Here is a 16,771-nt window from a genome sequence, read left to right on the forward strand (position 1 = left end):
CATTTCATCCATAATTTGCCTTTTCTGTGCATACATAGGCATTTTCAAGACTTGTAGGCATTATAGTTAGGATGCTTCTATACTGGACTAAAACTGGACAGTGACAGACAGTAAAGCAAAACATATTTAGAGAATTTGCCCTGGTCAGAAGAGCTGGACTGACCAGAGTGACCTGAAGCATCCATAAAAGCAGCTCAAGGGAGGTTATAAGAGTCTACTGCATGACTTAATTTTGTCTTAGAGGGCAGGATTTGTCCCTTGGCTATCCCACACCCTTTGCTGGGATCACCATGGGAGGCTTTTCACAATAGCCTCTCTTGTCTGTTGGGAACCAGAGAGAGATGCTAAATCTACTTCACATAGCCTAACCACGGGTAGCAACTGTCTATCACTACAGGCCCGCCCAAATTGTGCCTAGGTACAAAAAGTTGTTTTCCCCAGCATCCAGCCAGCACCCAACACTCTCTTATTGTTGTCCATGCACAAGAGACAGTGGAGAGGTGAGATGGGAGTTACAGAGTCCCTTGCCATACACATTCACATATTCTATAGCATGACGCATGCAGAAAACTTAGCCTCCACTGACTCAGGCTTTAAACTACAAAAAATTATTAAATACAAATACACCACACTGTCTGCTCTTAAACAGGCAGAAAAACAGATTGCAATGAAGATGAAATCTTCATTTCGACTGTCAAAAAATGCAGAAGCTGCACTAAAATAGCTTTGGTGGCAAAAGCCACACCAGCTTTGCAGCAGAGGACAACAATTAGCATATAGTCACACAGTCGGTGCTGTGAAAAGCATTATGGCATGTTCGAAAAAATCTTGCTCATCATTTTATGGAGCTTAGCATGAGCATGGCCAAGGAGAACTACAGATGAGTCACACTCCAGGGTCAGGGAAAGGAAGGCGGTAGCCCCAGACCTCCCCAGATGCAGAGACGCACACACACGCCGAGCACGGGGATGTGCCCCCTCGGACAGCTGCCACACAAGCTGGAAGGCGCTCAGCACCTCAGAGGACTAGGCTGAGGTTGCTGTTGCAAGAGCAACGAGGAAGGATGGCGCAGACATTGTTTCTTTAGGTAGGACATCCCTCACGTGGAGAAGTTTATTACAGTTAATGGCATTTGAATGCCCGATACATCACTATAAGGATGCCACACATTAGAATTTATTCCGTTCCTTACAGACTAACACTTCCATCAGTATCAAGAAACTTTTACAAAGATATAATGGCAGCCACATGAGGAACTGTATCAGCATAATTACAGGCATTTTTAAAATGTTTTAAAATCCCAGGCAAGCATCCAGCTGAAGTTGAAATTATGGTAAATTGAGAGAATTTGTGTAAAAATCAAAATCTGTTCTTGCAATTTAATTTTATGTCCCTTCAGAAAGGCAGACCTTCTAGGTAACTGTCCTTGAAAAAAGAAAAACAAAAAAACCAAATTCGGGCCCTTCCACATGAACCAGCTGGTGAAAGACTTTCATAGAATCTCTCAGTGAAACCTACTGAATGGAAATGCCTTTCCAGTCTGATTGTGATTTCCTAGTTTTCCTGTATGTTCCAATAATGTACATCCAAAACCAAAATAACATGAAGGGAAGGTAAAATCTAAAACCAAATACTTTAGGCTTCTTTAGAGCAGAGTTTTCTTTCCCATGTGGCTTGAATCCTGTGGATATTCTAGACTAAGAGAGCTTTCTTCCAAACAAATGAAGATTTTTATTTTTAAATTAAATTCCACACTTATTCCAGAATAAGGACAGTAAAGCCAAGAGTTAATTAAGACCGACTACTACATTCTCAGTTCCTATGCTACCATTAGCTTCCCCATATTGACACATCTTGAATTTTAGAATAATGCCACAAAAGGAGATAATCCATTCTTCCCCAAAGACATTCAGTGGGGATGGGCCTCTTGAGTCACAGCCCAATATAAAAAAAATTCTAAAGGTGAAAAAAGCATAATTCTGAGCACAGGGAGAAGAAATATTACAGAAAAATAACTTCTGGGTTTTGGTATTATTTCCTTTTATGTTGACAATCACAGATGCTGATCCAGTTCTTTAAAGCATCAAAGTTACGCTGCCTTCTTTCACAGAATCACACTCTGTTCGTTACGGGGAGTTCATGTAACCTCACTTACTTCACTGATGAAGAAAATGGACACAGAGTAAGACTCAAAAAGTAAACTAGAGTCCACTTCTCCAAAATCCAAGCTCATATTTTCAACTGTAAGAACACTTTCAATATATGCCAAGTCAAAACAAATGTCACCGCAGATCTCTTCAGAGAGTAGCACTGAACTCTTCCACCCACTTTTGACCGTGACCAAAACGACACAAGTGGGATAAACTGAGAACAGTCAAGTAACACAGATTTCTCCCTGGGCTGAAGGGCTCCGGCTGGGTTCTCATGCACGCAGCAGAAACTGCGTGATAAATCATCTGTACCAACACAGAACAGAAAATGGAAAACTCAGCTGAGGGGAATATCTGAGTATCCTTTTTTACAGAAACTAAATTTTAGCTCAACTTTTCTCCTATTACCCAATGCCTGCTTTCCTGTTGCTTCCCCTAGCTCACAAAGTTTCCTTACTTCAGATTAAAATAAATGTTTTCCTTAAAAAAAAAAAAAAAAAAATTATTGTGAATACTACAAATAAACATGTGTTGTTTACATTCCCTTACTTCAAACAGGTCACATTACTTCTGATGCAATACGCTGATCATAATAAGTTCAGGATATCACATCAATATTACTGCATTTTATCTTGACTACACATCATGGGAAAATTTAGAAACTATAGATTATGAAGTGCTTTCAAGTGATACAGAGTAGCTAGCTAATGTAATATACCACACAGGGCATATGCTTTTTTTAAAGCTTTAATATTGCCATAAATCTGAACTACAATATCTGCCTTCACTAAGAAAACATTTTCATCTCAATCCATCAGTAAAGTAATTTAGACAATAAATAGTAGCGACCCATAAGCTTAAGTGAATAACATGGGGATATTTGTGCCAATTCTTTACTTCATGAACCTTGAAATCAAGGACCTTATCCACATTTGTACAAGCATAAACGTGCGCACACATGTGCACGGTGTTGGTGTTTCTAGGGCTAGCAGTACCGAATTTGCAGAAAAAAATATTCGTATCATTCTCAAATACAAAATCCTTTTAAATCAGAGAAATAAAAAAGTAGAGTGAAAAAAAAAATCAGTAGCTCTTCCAACTTTACTGCAACTTCATTAAAAGGGAGAACTTTCTTCTTTCTCCCTTCCCGGTGCATGCCCATACGACATCTAGCACCAAGCAGCACATGTCAACAGCAATGCTAAATTCCTGCACAGAAGCAACTTCAACAGCAGCCGCTGAGGTAACTGAAGGGAAGGAGATTTGTAAAACACTATCAGGTTCAGATAGAGACAGATGGTACAGGTAAACACCTTCACTAGCCAGCACTGTCCTCCTTCCAGAGCAGCTGGTCTCAACTGAAAGGCCATTTCTTTATGGTTTCCATACTTATCTCAGTATTTGCATTATACACAGTAATACCTTACTTCCTGGTAAGGGATACGGAGCTGACGACGCTCTGTATTTTTAAACAGAAGTGCCAGTTCTAAAGTAAAAAAGCAGAACTTCACCTCTCTTGAACACACAGCCTCAATAAAGTTATTAACTGTAACACCAAGGCTGATTTTCTCATTCTTTCTACAGCACCTTAACCTGAAATATACACTTCATGCCGAAGGATTTCAAAGGCTTTTGCTACCACACCTCAAACATTTTCTCCCAAGTACAGTTTCCTCCAGGGCTGACAATAAGGCCTTCCAATCAGCACACACAAACACTAGTTAACATAAAAGAAGCCAGGCTTAAAGGTGGACTTAGCCATTCACTGTGCAACTCAGGGCAGATGGCTTGCAAATCACCAAGCACAAATACTCAATCAAAAACTTTGTAGGATAAACTGTGTAACATCCAGAAAAATGCATCTGAAGTCAGCTCACAACAAAATAATCTCTAGGTAGAAGTACTGCTTCTCCAAACACCTAAGACTCAGGAAGGGCTTTGCATAAAGGTGGTTCTCCTGGAATTAAGAAGGGAATCATTTGACTCTTGGTGGATTGATAAGAATTTCAAAACCCGAGGAGGCCCTTTCCCTTAGCCCGTGTTTCAAGCAGAAACAGCATACCTTCAAGTATTGCTTCTGCAGTGATAAGAAAACGAGGAGACCCATCTGAACTACCATCAGGTGTCTGAAACCATTCAGGAGGAGATGGACTTGTCCAACATCCTGAAAACACCAGACACAATGTTTTCCCTTTCTGTGGCCATTAAGATAAACAGTATTGCATGAAAAACCGTTAGCGTCGCTTCAGAAATTCTATTTACCTTGCACTCGTTTAATTTTAAAAGCTTACTATTTTATCATATTTTACTATCTATATATGTAAAGAAGCATTTGCAGAGAACCAAGTAAAATGAGTCCAAGCTAATTTACTCTAGGCAGACTCAGTCAGCCAAGATATCGTAAGATACAGTCACTAAATAGCACATCACACAAGCAATCTGGTCATAATGCTTTGCCTAAAATGCTTTAGCAATTTATAAAACACAGTATTGAACCATCTATAGTTAAGTATAAAAAGTTTATCATGGTCTTTAAACAATAAAGTAGTGAGGCAAGTCCAATGAACATCCGCTAAGATCAAATGGAGTATGAAAATAGGAAGTTTGATCTTAAAGGTATTCAAAAACATATGAGCATCTATGTTCCTCTTTGGAAGAAATTTTCTCATGTCACTAAAAGAAAAAAAATTAATAAAGGGAACTGTGTTCTTTCTTCCTTTTAGCAGCCCAAGATGGAATTAAACTTCCTCTAAAATAATCACGTGACGAGAGACAAAGAAACTTTTTATTGCTCTGTTATCAAAAAACAAAGCAAACACTAATTAACCTTTCAGCTAGCTTCATTTATATTCAAAAGGCATCTTCTATACTGTCTTCAAGTTTTAGCCCCATCTGTAATAATAGTAATAATTTAAAAATTAAAAAATAAAATAGATAAAAACCAAAACCAACACCACCACACAGGTAAATTACAGTTTCTTCCAGAGTTATTAACTGGCTTTTATGTCAGCCAGACTAAAATACCAGATTTTTACAAATCAACAGCTTCAGTCCATCTTACTGCTTATTGTAGTTACAGAGTCTCCAAAAAACCACAAGAACATGTGCTTCACGTGAAACATGTAGCGTACTCACAACAAGCCTGAGTGCCAAACCACATCAGATTATTTTCAGAAAATACCCGATTCTCTCCCCAGACCTATGCTTTCAATTACCTACTCCAGGTTCAGGACATCTTGCTATTTTGGGAGCAGTCAGTTGTCATTGTTTTCTGTGGGACACTCAGGTGTCTTTGGAGAACCGTACCACTCCAAATGGTTGTTGTAAACTTGTTACTCTCAGCTTCACAATAATCAGTACTTTTTCTGCAGCTCCAGACCTTTCCTCGTTATTCACACCAGCCATATATTTTTCTTGTTAACGTTTAGTCCTGTTTTCTATTGCCAGGGCTTTTCAAATCAAGCTAGCCCATCCTTCTGTCCTTGCTGCTCGAAGCTCATTCACCTGCCCTGTTTTTTCCTTTCCTTTTTAGGATTATCCTGGACATTAATGCCACACAAAAAGCTAGGACAGAGTCAGAGATAAAATCTACCAAGTCCAGTCTTACACTGTAACCACGAGACCAGCCCACCCCTCGACACCTCTCAGGGTCAATGGCACTTTAATCTACCACAGCTATTTTGCTTCTTAAACAGTCTACTCAAATTAAATTGCTATAATACAAAATAGCAGATTTAATGAGCGCCTGCAAACTCCTACTGAAAAACACATACACAAATAATATGCAGGTTTTCCAGAATCAAATATCTATTTGGTAAACAGAGGCAAACCATTTTTTCCTTATTCAGTAAATAAAAATTATAGCATACAGGCTAATAATAGCAACCTAGCAATTTTTATTTTCATGCCATATGTTTTAGGTTATCAGCTGCACTTTGCATCTGTATTTTCAATTGTCTGAGAGCAGAAGTGACATCTTCATTTGGGAGTATAAAAATCAGGTTGCACATTGAAACATTTTGGTCTTTTTTGGAACGAAATCCTTTACCCACAAAGCCTTCTTTTTGCTTAGGTTTTGCATTGCGTACAATTAGTAGCAGGTTAGATAAAACCAAATATACCATATATTTATGTGCGGGCTTCTGTGAAGGCTAGTTTGTCTAAATAAGGCTTGATTATAGCACACAGCTTATGAAAGCATCAGACTAATACGATGCATTACTGATAGCCAGTTTCCTACTTACATTTTCTATGAAGCAAAGCTCCCTTTGGCTTTATAATCTCAACAAGCAAATCTCCAGTTTTTAGTAAACACAGTCTGGTGAAAACTCATTGTTTGGACAAGAAAGAAAAGAGACTCCAAAGGCAGCCCAGTTCTGAAATCTCGTCCTCCGAAAACACTACAAGGATGCAACAGAATGCATCCCTGCTGCTGGAACAAGAACTCGGAGAGTGTAAATAAAGCATCTCATTCACACATCACATTTACACAAGATGTTAGACCAGCAAGCCGCTTCTACAACATGACACTTCACAGGTTAGATCGAAAAAGTACCTAAGAGATTACTCTTTGTGAGCAAATCCTCAACTTAATCTGTTTTAGTTGAAGACAGCCTTGACCAGGCTGTGGCTGTAGACAATTTTGTCTTTCTCACAGGTATTAAGCATACTATGAAGGGGCTTTTTTTAAAAACTTCCCAATTTGATTTTAAAAATCATGACTATCAAGAATGGAATATAATTATTACTCCATTTAAAAGGTAACAACTCTTTATATTTAAGATCACAAAGTTGGCAAAACTGGTACTTAAATAACAGAAGGTGATCATTTGCATTTCAAAATTCATTTATCTTGCTTTTCCCTCAATTAGACCAAAACATGTTGATTCACAGGTTTGTGTGTGTGTTTGTTTCTTTTTTAAACTTATTTATAGAGCAGAATAATGGCCCCCCTGCTAGGCTGGCATTTGCTCAAGTTTCTGTCTGTGTAAATTGAATCTGTTACTGGAATTTTCCCCCCTTCAGAATACCAAGGCACATTAACCAAGAGATAAAGAGATACATTGCTGATACTATCAGCCACCAGGCAGGTGGATAATACGAGAGATTTTTTTGTTAGTTTTGTGGGGTTTTTTGAACAAATATGTGATAAGAGTTCTCAGGAGGTATGGAGAGCAAAGGGCTGTTTAAACAGAAGTGAATCATTCTCATTTGATCTGCTAATAACTTTGTATTCAGACATCAGCTGCTTAGTGCACTTTAGAACATTCAGAAAACAAAGTTACTATAGAGAGGAGGAAAGTTAAAAAAAAAAAAAAACAACCACCACCATATAAACCTCACATTAGTCACCTTAACCATATTAAAGCAGCAGAAAATCTCAGTTACAAGCACTTAATTTCTTCTTTAAAAGCAAACAGGTTATTCTTGGCCAAAACCCCCACAGTTTTACTTGAAGTGGTGTTGAGTTTATAGGGGATGATTTATAATCCATCATTTCCCTTGTGGGTTAGAGAAACAACATTTGACTTATCATAGGTGAACAGCAAAGATTTAGTTTGGCCATTAATCAAAGTATAGCACAGGCGCTACTTTTAAGCATGTGCAGATAGCTTTGTTGTTGCAGTAGTTGGTTCAGCATCAACTTTTTTTTATTGAGTAGTGCTACGGAGGAGTAAAGAGAGTTATCCAGCTTTACCAACAGATTCAACAGCACTATAACACACCACGACTCTGAGTTTGCAAGTACAATTCTTGATATGCAAATCATGACAAATAAACCCCATCTTCCGTCTGCAGTTCTCATGTGAAGTTAGGCAAATTACAACCAGCAAGTGCAACAGCAAAATCCATTAATGGTACAATGCCACCTGCCGTCAATAGTGGAGAAGTGCGACTTCTTGCAACAGCTTTAGCCCTGCTTTTAATTTATACACGTTATAAAATGACAATTTCTATTTCATACAAAATTAATTATATTGCTAGCAGGGAATGGTATGCAGCTTTTTAAACTCTCTCTTCCCTCATCTTTTTGGCACTTCTCCATTTATAATGTTTGCGTTTGTTCTATTATTTTATATATACACTGCATAATCTCTTTTCTACATATGCAGTCACATTGCCTCTCCACTTTTTGTAGGATAACAAGAGCTGAGCAAGTCCTTGCTATTCACCGTGGCAAGGATCCGATCAGTCTTTCTGTACCAATACTAACTTGCTTTGCTTTAATAAAAGGTTACAACCTGGGGGACTGAAAGCCTCAAACACAAAATCCTAGATCCTGCAAGCAAGCTCCACATAGTTGGACCTCTATTCTCCCCTGGGTAAGAAAAGCTTCAACATTAATACATTATTATCCCTATCCCCTCCAGGAATTAGATCCTGACATATAAATTGTAGAGTTTAGACTCCATGTTTTCCTTCAACCAATAAAGCAACTTAAAATTTAAATATGTCCTCAGGCACTTCACTGCTAAGGACTTTATACCTTGTGCTGTAAAAAAGTAACACCTGAAACCTCATCAATTAAAAAGATAAAATTGTTTCAAATACATTTTTACCTCTCTCACATAACTCTGCGATACAATTTCCTACCTATTTTAAATTGAAGATATCCTGCAATCTGTTTAAATTTCACATTCATCCTCTCCATTTTTTTTGCTCTTCCTCAAAAAATCAATGCAGAAAAAGAATTGCATCCCAAGACTCACCATTTGTTCTCAGTCTCCAACACCAGACCCTAAAAGACAGTGTATTGATAAAGACATCTTCCCTTTCTTGCATACTCTTAACGAGCGCATTTAAATAACAAAACGTTGAAATCCCGTAACATACAAGTTACCACATCCAAATGCTATTCTATCCTGAACTCTGATGAAAACACACACCAAGCTAAACACATGGAGACAAACTTTTACAAGCCAAATTTCACTGCATCCTTCAGCTAGGAGAGAAAAGGAGAAGGAAGGCTGAGTAACCAGAGGTAGGGCAACACAGCATACAATACTGCAAACACCAGGAAAATTCAGAACAAGATAAAGACTCACTTTGAGTTAGTTTATTTAGTCACTGTGTTGGATTATGATAAGCAACCGTTAGACCTGATGAAATTTTGTGAAGATCACTTGTTCACCTCTACAAAACTGCAGCCCTTCCTTCAGCAGGAAAAAAGCAAGATGTGAGAAACATTTATGATCAGTTTTAAAAAGCAACTTAAAAACAATAAAAAACCCCAAACTTGCCAATTTCTCTTAGAGTACTGAACTGAAGCACGAGTATAATTTCAAAATCCTTATTCCAAGAAGCAGCTTGAGGAGCAATGCTATCATGATAAAGGGAAGACATGGGTTCCAGGGACACGCTACACTCCTTAAAACGAAAAAAGATCATCTGAATAAGGTTTCTTTTTCCTGTAACATCAGAGCCTAAAGAAAGCCCACTAACATGATTATTTTTTTAATAGTGACCAAAAGTTCTAAAGCAAGATTTACCAGCAGCAGTAGCCCTAAGAAAGCTGCTTTGACCTCAGCTATATACCATTATCAAAGGTACAGGTATTAAATCATTGCTCAGAATAGAACAGCACTTGGCTCCAAAATGTATTTTGTACTGCTAAGTTATATGAAATATTACTCTCCTATGCAAAAATTAGCATGAAATAGCTACACTAAGAGTACACTTTGCAGAGATAACATTAAGATCAAGAAATAGGAAAGGTAAGAATCAGAGAGCGGTATCAATTCAGCCATCTTGCATGTATCTAATATTTGCATTTGCAAACCTTCATCTTGTAGCTCACCCGTTACAGACACACAAAGCAAACTGCAGCTTGGGGTAGGGCAGAGAGGGCGGAGAGGAGAGGGCAACTTAACCAAGAAAAGCCTGGACGGATACCACACCTGTGCTGTGAGGTGGAAATAATGATGGTGCAGAAAACTTTATTCTTGCATTTGGGGACTTCTAAATATTATTTCAACTGCTCCCTAAACACTTAATTACTGCAGGAGTTGGCTGGTTGGGGCTTAGGGGGCAAAAAAAGCCTCTCTTTGGATCCTCATTAAAATACAGAAAAATTAAGCTTTGACTTTCACAGCTCATTAATGATGACAGGGTGGGAAAAGGCTGCACTTCCATCTTTGCTGCTACTCAACTAGGGAGCGCTTTGTACGAGGCTGGGTTAGGGAGGCAGGAAAACGCCACTCTCTAACAGGACGTCACGCGCGTTGGCAACCAGAACACGTTTCTATTTAACGACAAGAATTGCTGGGATTCCCCAATTTTCTTATTCTTGAATTAAAGTGGGGTGAGGGTAGAACGAAGGTGTTGGGTTTGCTTTGATAGGTAAAAAGAATTCTTTTCTGTAATACCTGCCCTTTTGACTTGCACCTGGACAGAAAAGATTTTATTTATTACTTATCTCAAGAGGCTGGCATTCAAATTTTTCTTGAGATCCTACCTTTATTCACAAAGAGCAGCTCCTTACTGTATTTCAGTTGCGGGACTAAATCACAGAATAAACACCTGATGCCAAACTAAGTTGGGAACTTCCATTGCTGATAACTCTTATTTCTAAATTTTCTGCAGATTTCCAGACTCTGAGCTTGAAGACTGCCTGCACGCCAAGCTGCAATGCCTAGCGAGACCACGCGCTCAGCAGAAAGAATGCGTTGGCATTTCAAATTCAGAATGAAAAAGAGAAACTGAAAATCTGAATAGCCTCCCACTAATCATTTCAACTCTAAAAGTAGGGGGTTTTAAGCTAGCTATGAAATTTTTAAAGTATGAAGTTATAAGTAAAACACCTGATCTTTGGCTGTCACTACCATTTGACCACTATATTAGCAGAAAATAAATTGGAAAAAGGAAAAGAGGGAGGGCTTGGTTTCAAGTGCCATCTTTGCTATAAAAACCCAAGAGATATTGATTTTATCACCCTCATGATTGATGAAAGCAGTTCTAAGAAAAGAGCTCTCTAAACTATTTCAAAGCCCACTGTAGCTCATCAAAAATGTCAAAGGCATCTCTGAGCCTATTAGGGTTGTATTTTTCAAACTGCTATGGGTTTTTTTCCCCCGTGTTCTTTGCATGTATAAATTTTTGTATTTTTAAGGCTCTTAGTGCCATCTTTTCAGTCTGCCTTTCCCTTATTTTCTCTTTTCAGTTATCAAGATGTACTCACGCATAGCAAACAACTGCAAGAAAACAAAACATTCCTTAAATTCACTTAAACAAGACATTCAATACAATTACACTTTATGGAAATGACCTAACAAACACCACCACAGTTCAACAACAAAGCAGTTATGAGCCCTCTAGCTTTTTAAGACATTCAGGAAAAAGCAAAGAAAATTCAGATATTGCATGATCTCGAGCTCTATGCTATAGAGGCTCTGTGAGAAAATGAAAGCTGCTAATCTACTTTCCAAGTGAAACATTGTAGGTGATTGCTCTAACCTGGGGCACAGTACATTCTCTCTATGGCATCGTTGTCACAGGAATCTTCAACCTCCCTCCACCTGCTAAAATACGTTAGCTGAATGTGTCCTAAAAACAAAACGACAGGAGAAATCAAAACATTTTTCCCTTCCATTTTCTGCAGAAGTGAACTGTAATTACTCCTTTTGTAGCTAAAAACAGTATCATTAAGAATAATGGCATCATTAAGTACTAGAAGCTATTACTGGGGGTGAATTTGCTGCACTGATAATGAAGCTCTAGACAGGAAATGAAGATACTAATTACAAGATAAAACGCCTACTCAGTTAATTGGAAGCAACAGCGAATAAAAAGAAATGCATTTGCAAAAGTTCCTGACCTCTATCATTCAATAAGATGTTGTTTGGGTTCAAATCGCGGCACACAATTCCTTCTCTATGTAAAGCATCAAGGGCTACAACCATTTCAGCTGCCCATCTTTGAATGCAATCCTCTGGGATATAAAACCTGGAGGTTATCGCTAATCTTTCGTCGAGGTCCTGAAAGATCTGATGTATTTCCTTCTCCCCTGCTACTGCTATTTTGTCTTCCCTCTTTGGTGCTGTCTTTTTACTTTCAGCTGCTGGCAACAAAGCCGAGTCTGTTTCCTCTTTCCCAAAGTCTTCAGTTTGATCGGAAAACAGCAACACTGCTTCATTTCTTAACATGTCTCCATCCAAGCTAACATCTTGAGCACCTGAGAGCGGGTTGGAAACAAATACATTTTCTTCTTTGCTTGTCACGTTTAAGGAGCAGGCTCCAAGCCCTTGAAACAGAGCCCCATCTTCTGAACTACCTACCTCTTGGTCAGACGTAAAGAGGGTCCCAAGAGCTCCCTGAGTGACACCGCTTTGTCCATTCGCTTCCTCGCGGGAAGGATCACCCACTTCTGGTGCCACAAGATTTGGCTCTTGATCAAACGTTTTGCATGGCTCTGCAGAATTATTTAATTGTAAGACATCAGGTGTTTCTAGTAATTTTACTTCCAACATGTCCCTATCAGTTTTTGTAAACTTTGTTGGCCTTGACACTGCTGCCTCTTCTGTTTCATCAGACATACCAGGTAAGTTTATTAGGAGATCAGGCCTTCCTTCATCAACACTATTTACATCATCAAAAGCAGCATCCTTAAAGGAGATAACTGGCACAGAGTCATTTGAACCCCTGCTTATGGTGTCATGAGCTCTCACACCCGCTTTGCTCTCTAGGGCATCCAAGCTTGTATCATGATCTGGGACAGAAAACAATGGCTTCAAAGGCTCCGATTTCAGGTTATATAATTTTTCTCCAAAATCAAGCCCCAGGAGCTCACTAGTGCTATCTTTGCTGTCTATCCTGAAGAGTTCCATGGGGCTGTTCTTTGATTTAGTTAATGAGTCCAATATCCTAGTAGGGCTAGATATTTCTGACTCAGCATCGTCAATGAAAAGCTTTCGTTCCTGAGATGCAATCTGAGAGGTGAAGCTATCACTGCCAACGACACCACATCTCTGCAAGCGACTTCTCTCTTTGGTATTTAGACCTTCGCTCTCCAGTTTAACCACCGGTTCCTCATTTAGAGAGCCAGAATCAATTTTTTCTTGCCCATATTCATTGCATAGCGTTAAATAACTAGTAGTGCACTCTTCTTCTGAGCTGGATCCTGAGTCCATCCACTTCGAACTCTCTTGGCCATCTTCCTGGTTGCTGCTGTCATCCTGAGAGCTTGGCGTTAGGCTGCTCTTCAGTGGGACCACCTTCAGTGTGCTCTCCCCGTAGCTTTCTCTGGAATCAGTGCTGCTACCGATTTCTTTAGGGCTAGGTGTTGGCTGCTCCAGGTAAATTTTAGTTGAACTGGATGTTCTGGGTTCAGGAATTTCAAAGCTCTCTTCAGGACTTCTGTTCAAGAACTTACTGACATAAGACCACAGTTTTCCTCCTGCAAGAAAAGAGGGGAGGGGGAAATATCTTAATTTCACTCAAACCAGAATCGGTTTCATTATGAAACAGGAAAATACCCTCATTGTCACAACAGGCTATATCCTCCTGCCCACAGAGCAAGTTGGGTCTGCTGCCTCACGAGTAAATAATTACAGGGACCACAACTTGCTTTTCAAGCAGATTAGTATTAATACATAAATATTTAAAGAGCTGCATCTGAGATTAAGGGTTTTTTTAAAACTTCAGTAAATACTCATTTCAGAGTCTGTCTCAAGTTGCATGGTGGCGACTACTCTCCATCTGCTGTCTCAAAAGAAAGCAAAAACTAGGGAAGATCAAATGGTTTAGTGCCCATCACAAGTTCTGCCTGTACTGAATACTTCTGTATCACAGCTCCAAGCTCATGAGTAATATTAGGGGAGATGGACTAAAAATTAATTAGCAAGTTCAATAAAGGGAAGGGAATTACCTCATATTAGCAGGATATTTTAAGGATCTGTTCCACTCTTTGAAGAAATGGGTTTTGCTACTTAAATATGGATGTATTTCTCCCTTTAACTTCAGGACTCAAGAAAGTTTTTTTTGCCTTGCTGCATTACACAAGTATTTATCAATACTCTTTAAGTTACACTGGCAAACCAGTTCCTTCACATCAAAGACTAAGAAAGTTACAGTTCCAAAAGTAATAGTTACATTTAAAAAATACAAAATAGGACTCTGTTTCCAAATATTGTACATATTAAAAAAGCTTACAGATTACAAAACATAATTTGCACAAAGCAATTCAAGAAGTTACTGCACCTCCTGCACATGCCAAAGAATTTAGCTTAAAGCTAGAAAGCCACCTTTGATAACTTATGGAAAAATGCAAAGTCAAGACATTTCAATTTAAAAGATTGTACAGAAATTCTGGAAAATGCAGAGGAGTTCTAACAAAATCTTTGTAGAAGAAAAAAATAAGTATCCAGCCCACTGGGCATCTGCAAAGTTTTGATTTTTTTTTTTTGTTTTCTCTCTTTTTTTTTTTTACTTATTTGGAGTTTTATATTTTTCCAAAATACAGTCTTTAATAGTTATTTTAAAACACTCTCCATGTCAGGCAAAATTCCTTTAGAAAGTACAATAAAAGAAGAAAGTATTTTTCATTGCCTAGGAACAGGTTTTCTATATTCCCAGGTATTTCAAAAATAACTTATCAAAGGCAGAAAAACCTTGATACTTTAAAAATTAATTTGAATAATATAATGTGGAGTTTTCTTGCCCTCCATCCCCCTGGCTAAGACAAGAGTTGTTTTTGAAAGAAGCGGGGCAGGGAAGTCTCCCTGGTTGTGGTGAAACTAAGTATATTAAAAATATTAAGAGGGAATTCTAACAGCTTGAGTCCACTGGTAAAAATGACAATTTAGTTCTATTAATCCATGTGGTTTCTGCCATAAGCTACAAACAGACTTAGTAGGTCAGAATGACACTTGCCACCTTCTAGAAGACGATGAGAAAGGATGCCGGGTAAACAAACGTGAGCAAATGGAAGCAATGGTCGTAGAGAAGGGAACAAGAACTGCTATATTGACCACTGTATTGCATAAGCACTTAAACACTCACCCAAAGATGCATTCCAAATACCTACAAGCGGGCCATGCCACAGCAGCAAGACACGGCTCATCAGTCACTCCCAGCAGAGCAGCAGCCCTCAGCCCAGCGAAGCAGGCTGCCTCCCCTGGGCAGCGACCGACTCCGAGCCTGCCTGGGCACAAGCAACCTGCCGCCCTGCATCGCGGAGACCAAGGGCCCTGGCCCTGCCAGAAGTGCCTGACAAGCAGAACCTTGCCTCTGTAAGAAGCAGGGAGTCAATGCAGACTCTCAAGATGAAGCCACTTGCCTTAAATACAATGTGTTACGCATTGCACAGCAGGGCAAAGGCAGAGCCAGGGCACTGCCGTGCCTTCTGAGCCCTACAGCTTGCATAGGACTTCAGAATTACTGGGTTTAAACTGATCTGGTAAAAATAAAAGTTGTTCATCCCATAATCACCAATAATTCTTTTTCTAATGTTACACTTTTACATTTATTCATGCTTTTGCTATGGGATGGCAGGGAGAGAAAACAATGGAAAAGAAAATGAGAAAGAACGCGAGAACATACATATTTTTGTATACGGCCAAAGGACTTTCTCCTCTGTTCCACACTTTCATCCATGACAAAAGCAGCAACACAAAAGTTTAATTTTACCCCAAGACTCTGATGGAACAATATTTTCACAATAGTTAATTTTCTTAAAAATTTCAATTAAATTACTTTAAGTAAGCAGTGCTTGCAAAATAACTTTGCCCAGTTTATTAACTAGGCATGGAATTATTCAGGGTCATTTCATACCAAACAATAAAATCTCATTTGACAACCACGCCCCTGCTGCATTTAATAAAGCACAGAGTCTCCCCATCCCACCTGCATTATATTAATTAGTACAAGCAAATGCTAAATATTTCTGTCTTCATATTACTCGTGTTTATTATTTGTGCTTCACAAATTTCTTACAGAAACACAAATCTTAGGTTTCAAAGGGTGTTCACAGAACACGACCCATGAAGACCCACATTACATTTTTGCAGCTTTGGACAGTGCCTGGCACAACGGCACCTCAGCCTCCAGGCACGGCTTTAATGCAAATATTAGCACCATAAGTCCTTCCTCAGATGCACGTAGTAAGAAAAGGTCTTTCTAACGGTTGAGCTTTGACCCAGGGATGCAGAAAGCTCAAAACCTTATTTCTGTGATCTATTGTCATGTTTTTTTTCCTGTGTCATTACCAGGCACCAGGTGTGCTTTTACGTGTGACACCTGAAAGGCTCTCACTGACCTAAATGTTTCGTACCCCTACGTTAAGGTAGGAAGGGGCCGGGCTGCCTGGCAGTGTGAAAGGTGCAAAAATTATCCTCGCACAGCTTAGCTTTTCGCCTACAGACAGGTCAAGCTGTTCTCAGGACAAGCCCCGTCTTCTGCTCCCTCCACCTCACTTCACGCAAGATTTCATGCAGCCCCCACTAGATTTTGGCCTCTACTCAAAGTCTTAGTGTAGCTTAAGGAAGAAGGAGACCCCAGAAGGATTAAGGAAGGAAAACAGATGTGCTGAGATCGATCCTTCAAAACCCCACAGAAAAATCACTTGAAGAGTCAAGAGGTTCAGGCTATGTTTTTAAAGATGTTCAAAATTTCAAATGCTTTCAGCA

General features: G+C 39.1%; 1 protein-coding gene across 14 annotated transcripts in view; it reads right to left on the bottom strand.

Annotated features, from left to right (window-relative positions):
* Window positions 1–16,771, bottom strand: part of RPS6KC1 (ribosomal protein S6 kinase C1) — a 99,843-nt gene that overhangs the window by 13,246 nt on the left and 69,826 nt on the right. For 12 of the 14 annotated variants that reach the window (XR_014227792.1, XR_014227793.1, XR_014227795.1 and 9 more), the window contains 2 exons: window positions 11,965–13,542; window positions 11,604–11,693 (listed from right to left, as the gene is read on the bottom strand). Coding sequence is in view for 4 of the 14 variants with exons in the window: in XM_082307942.1 (XP_082164068.1) it covers window positions 11,604–11,693; window positions 11,965–13,542 (1,668 nt within the window). In the remaining 10 variants the exon portion in view is untranslated. The remainder of the gene's footprint in view (window positions 1–11,603; window positions 11,694–11,964; window positions 13,543–16,771) is intronic. The other 2 variants (XR_014227794.1, XM_082307941.1) reach the window with 1 other exon arrangement.

Source organism: Platalea leucorodia (genome assembly GCF_965183815.1).
Source record: "Platalea leucorodia genome assembly, chromosome: 3".
In the NCBI taxonomy this organism is placed as follows: domain Eukaryota; kingdom Metazoa; phylum Chordata; class Aves; order Pelecaniformes; family Threskiornithidae; genus Platalea; species Platalea leucorodia.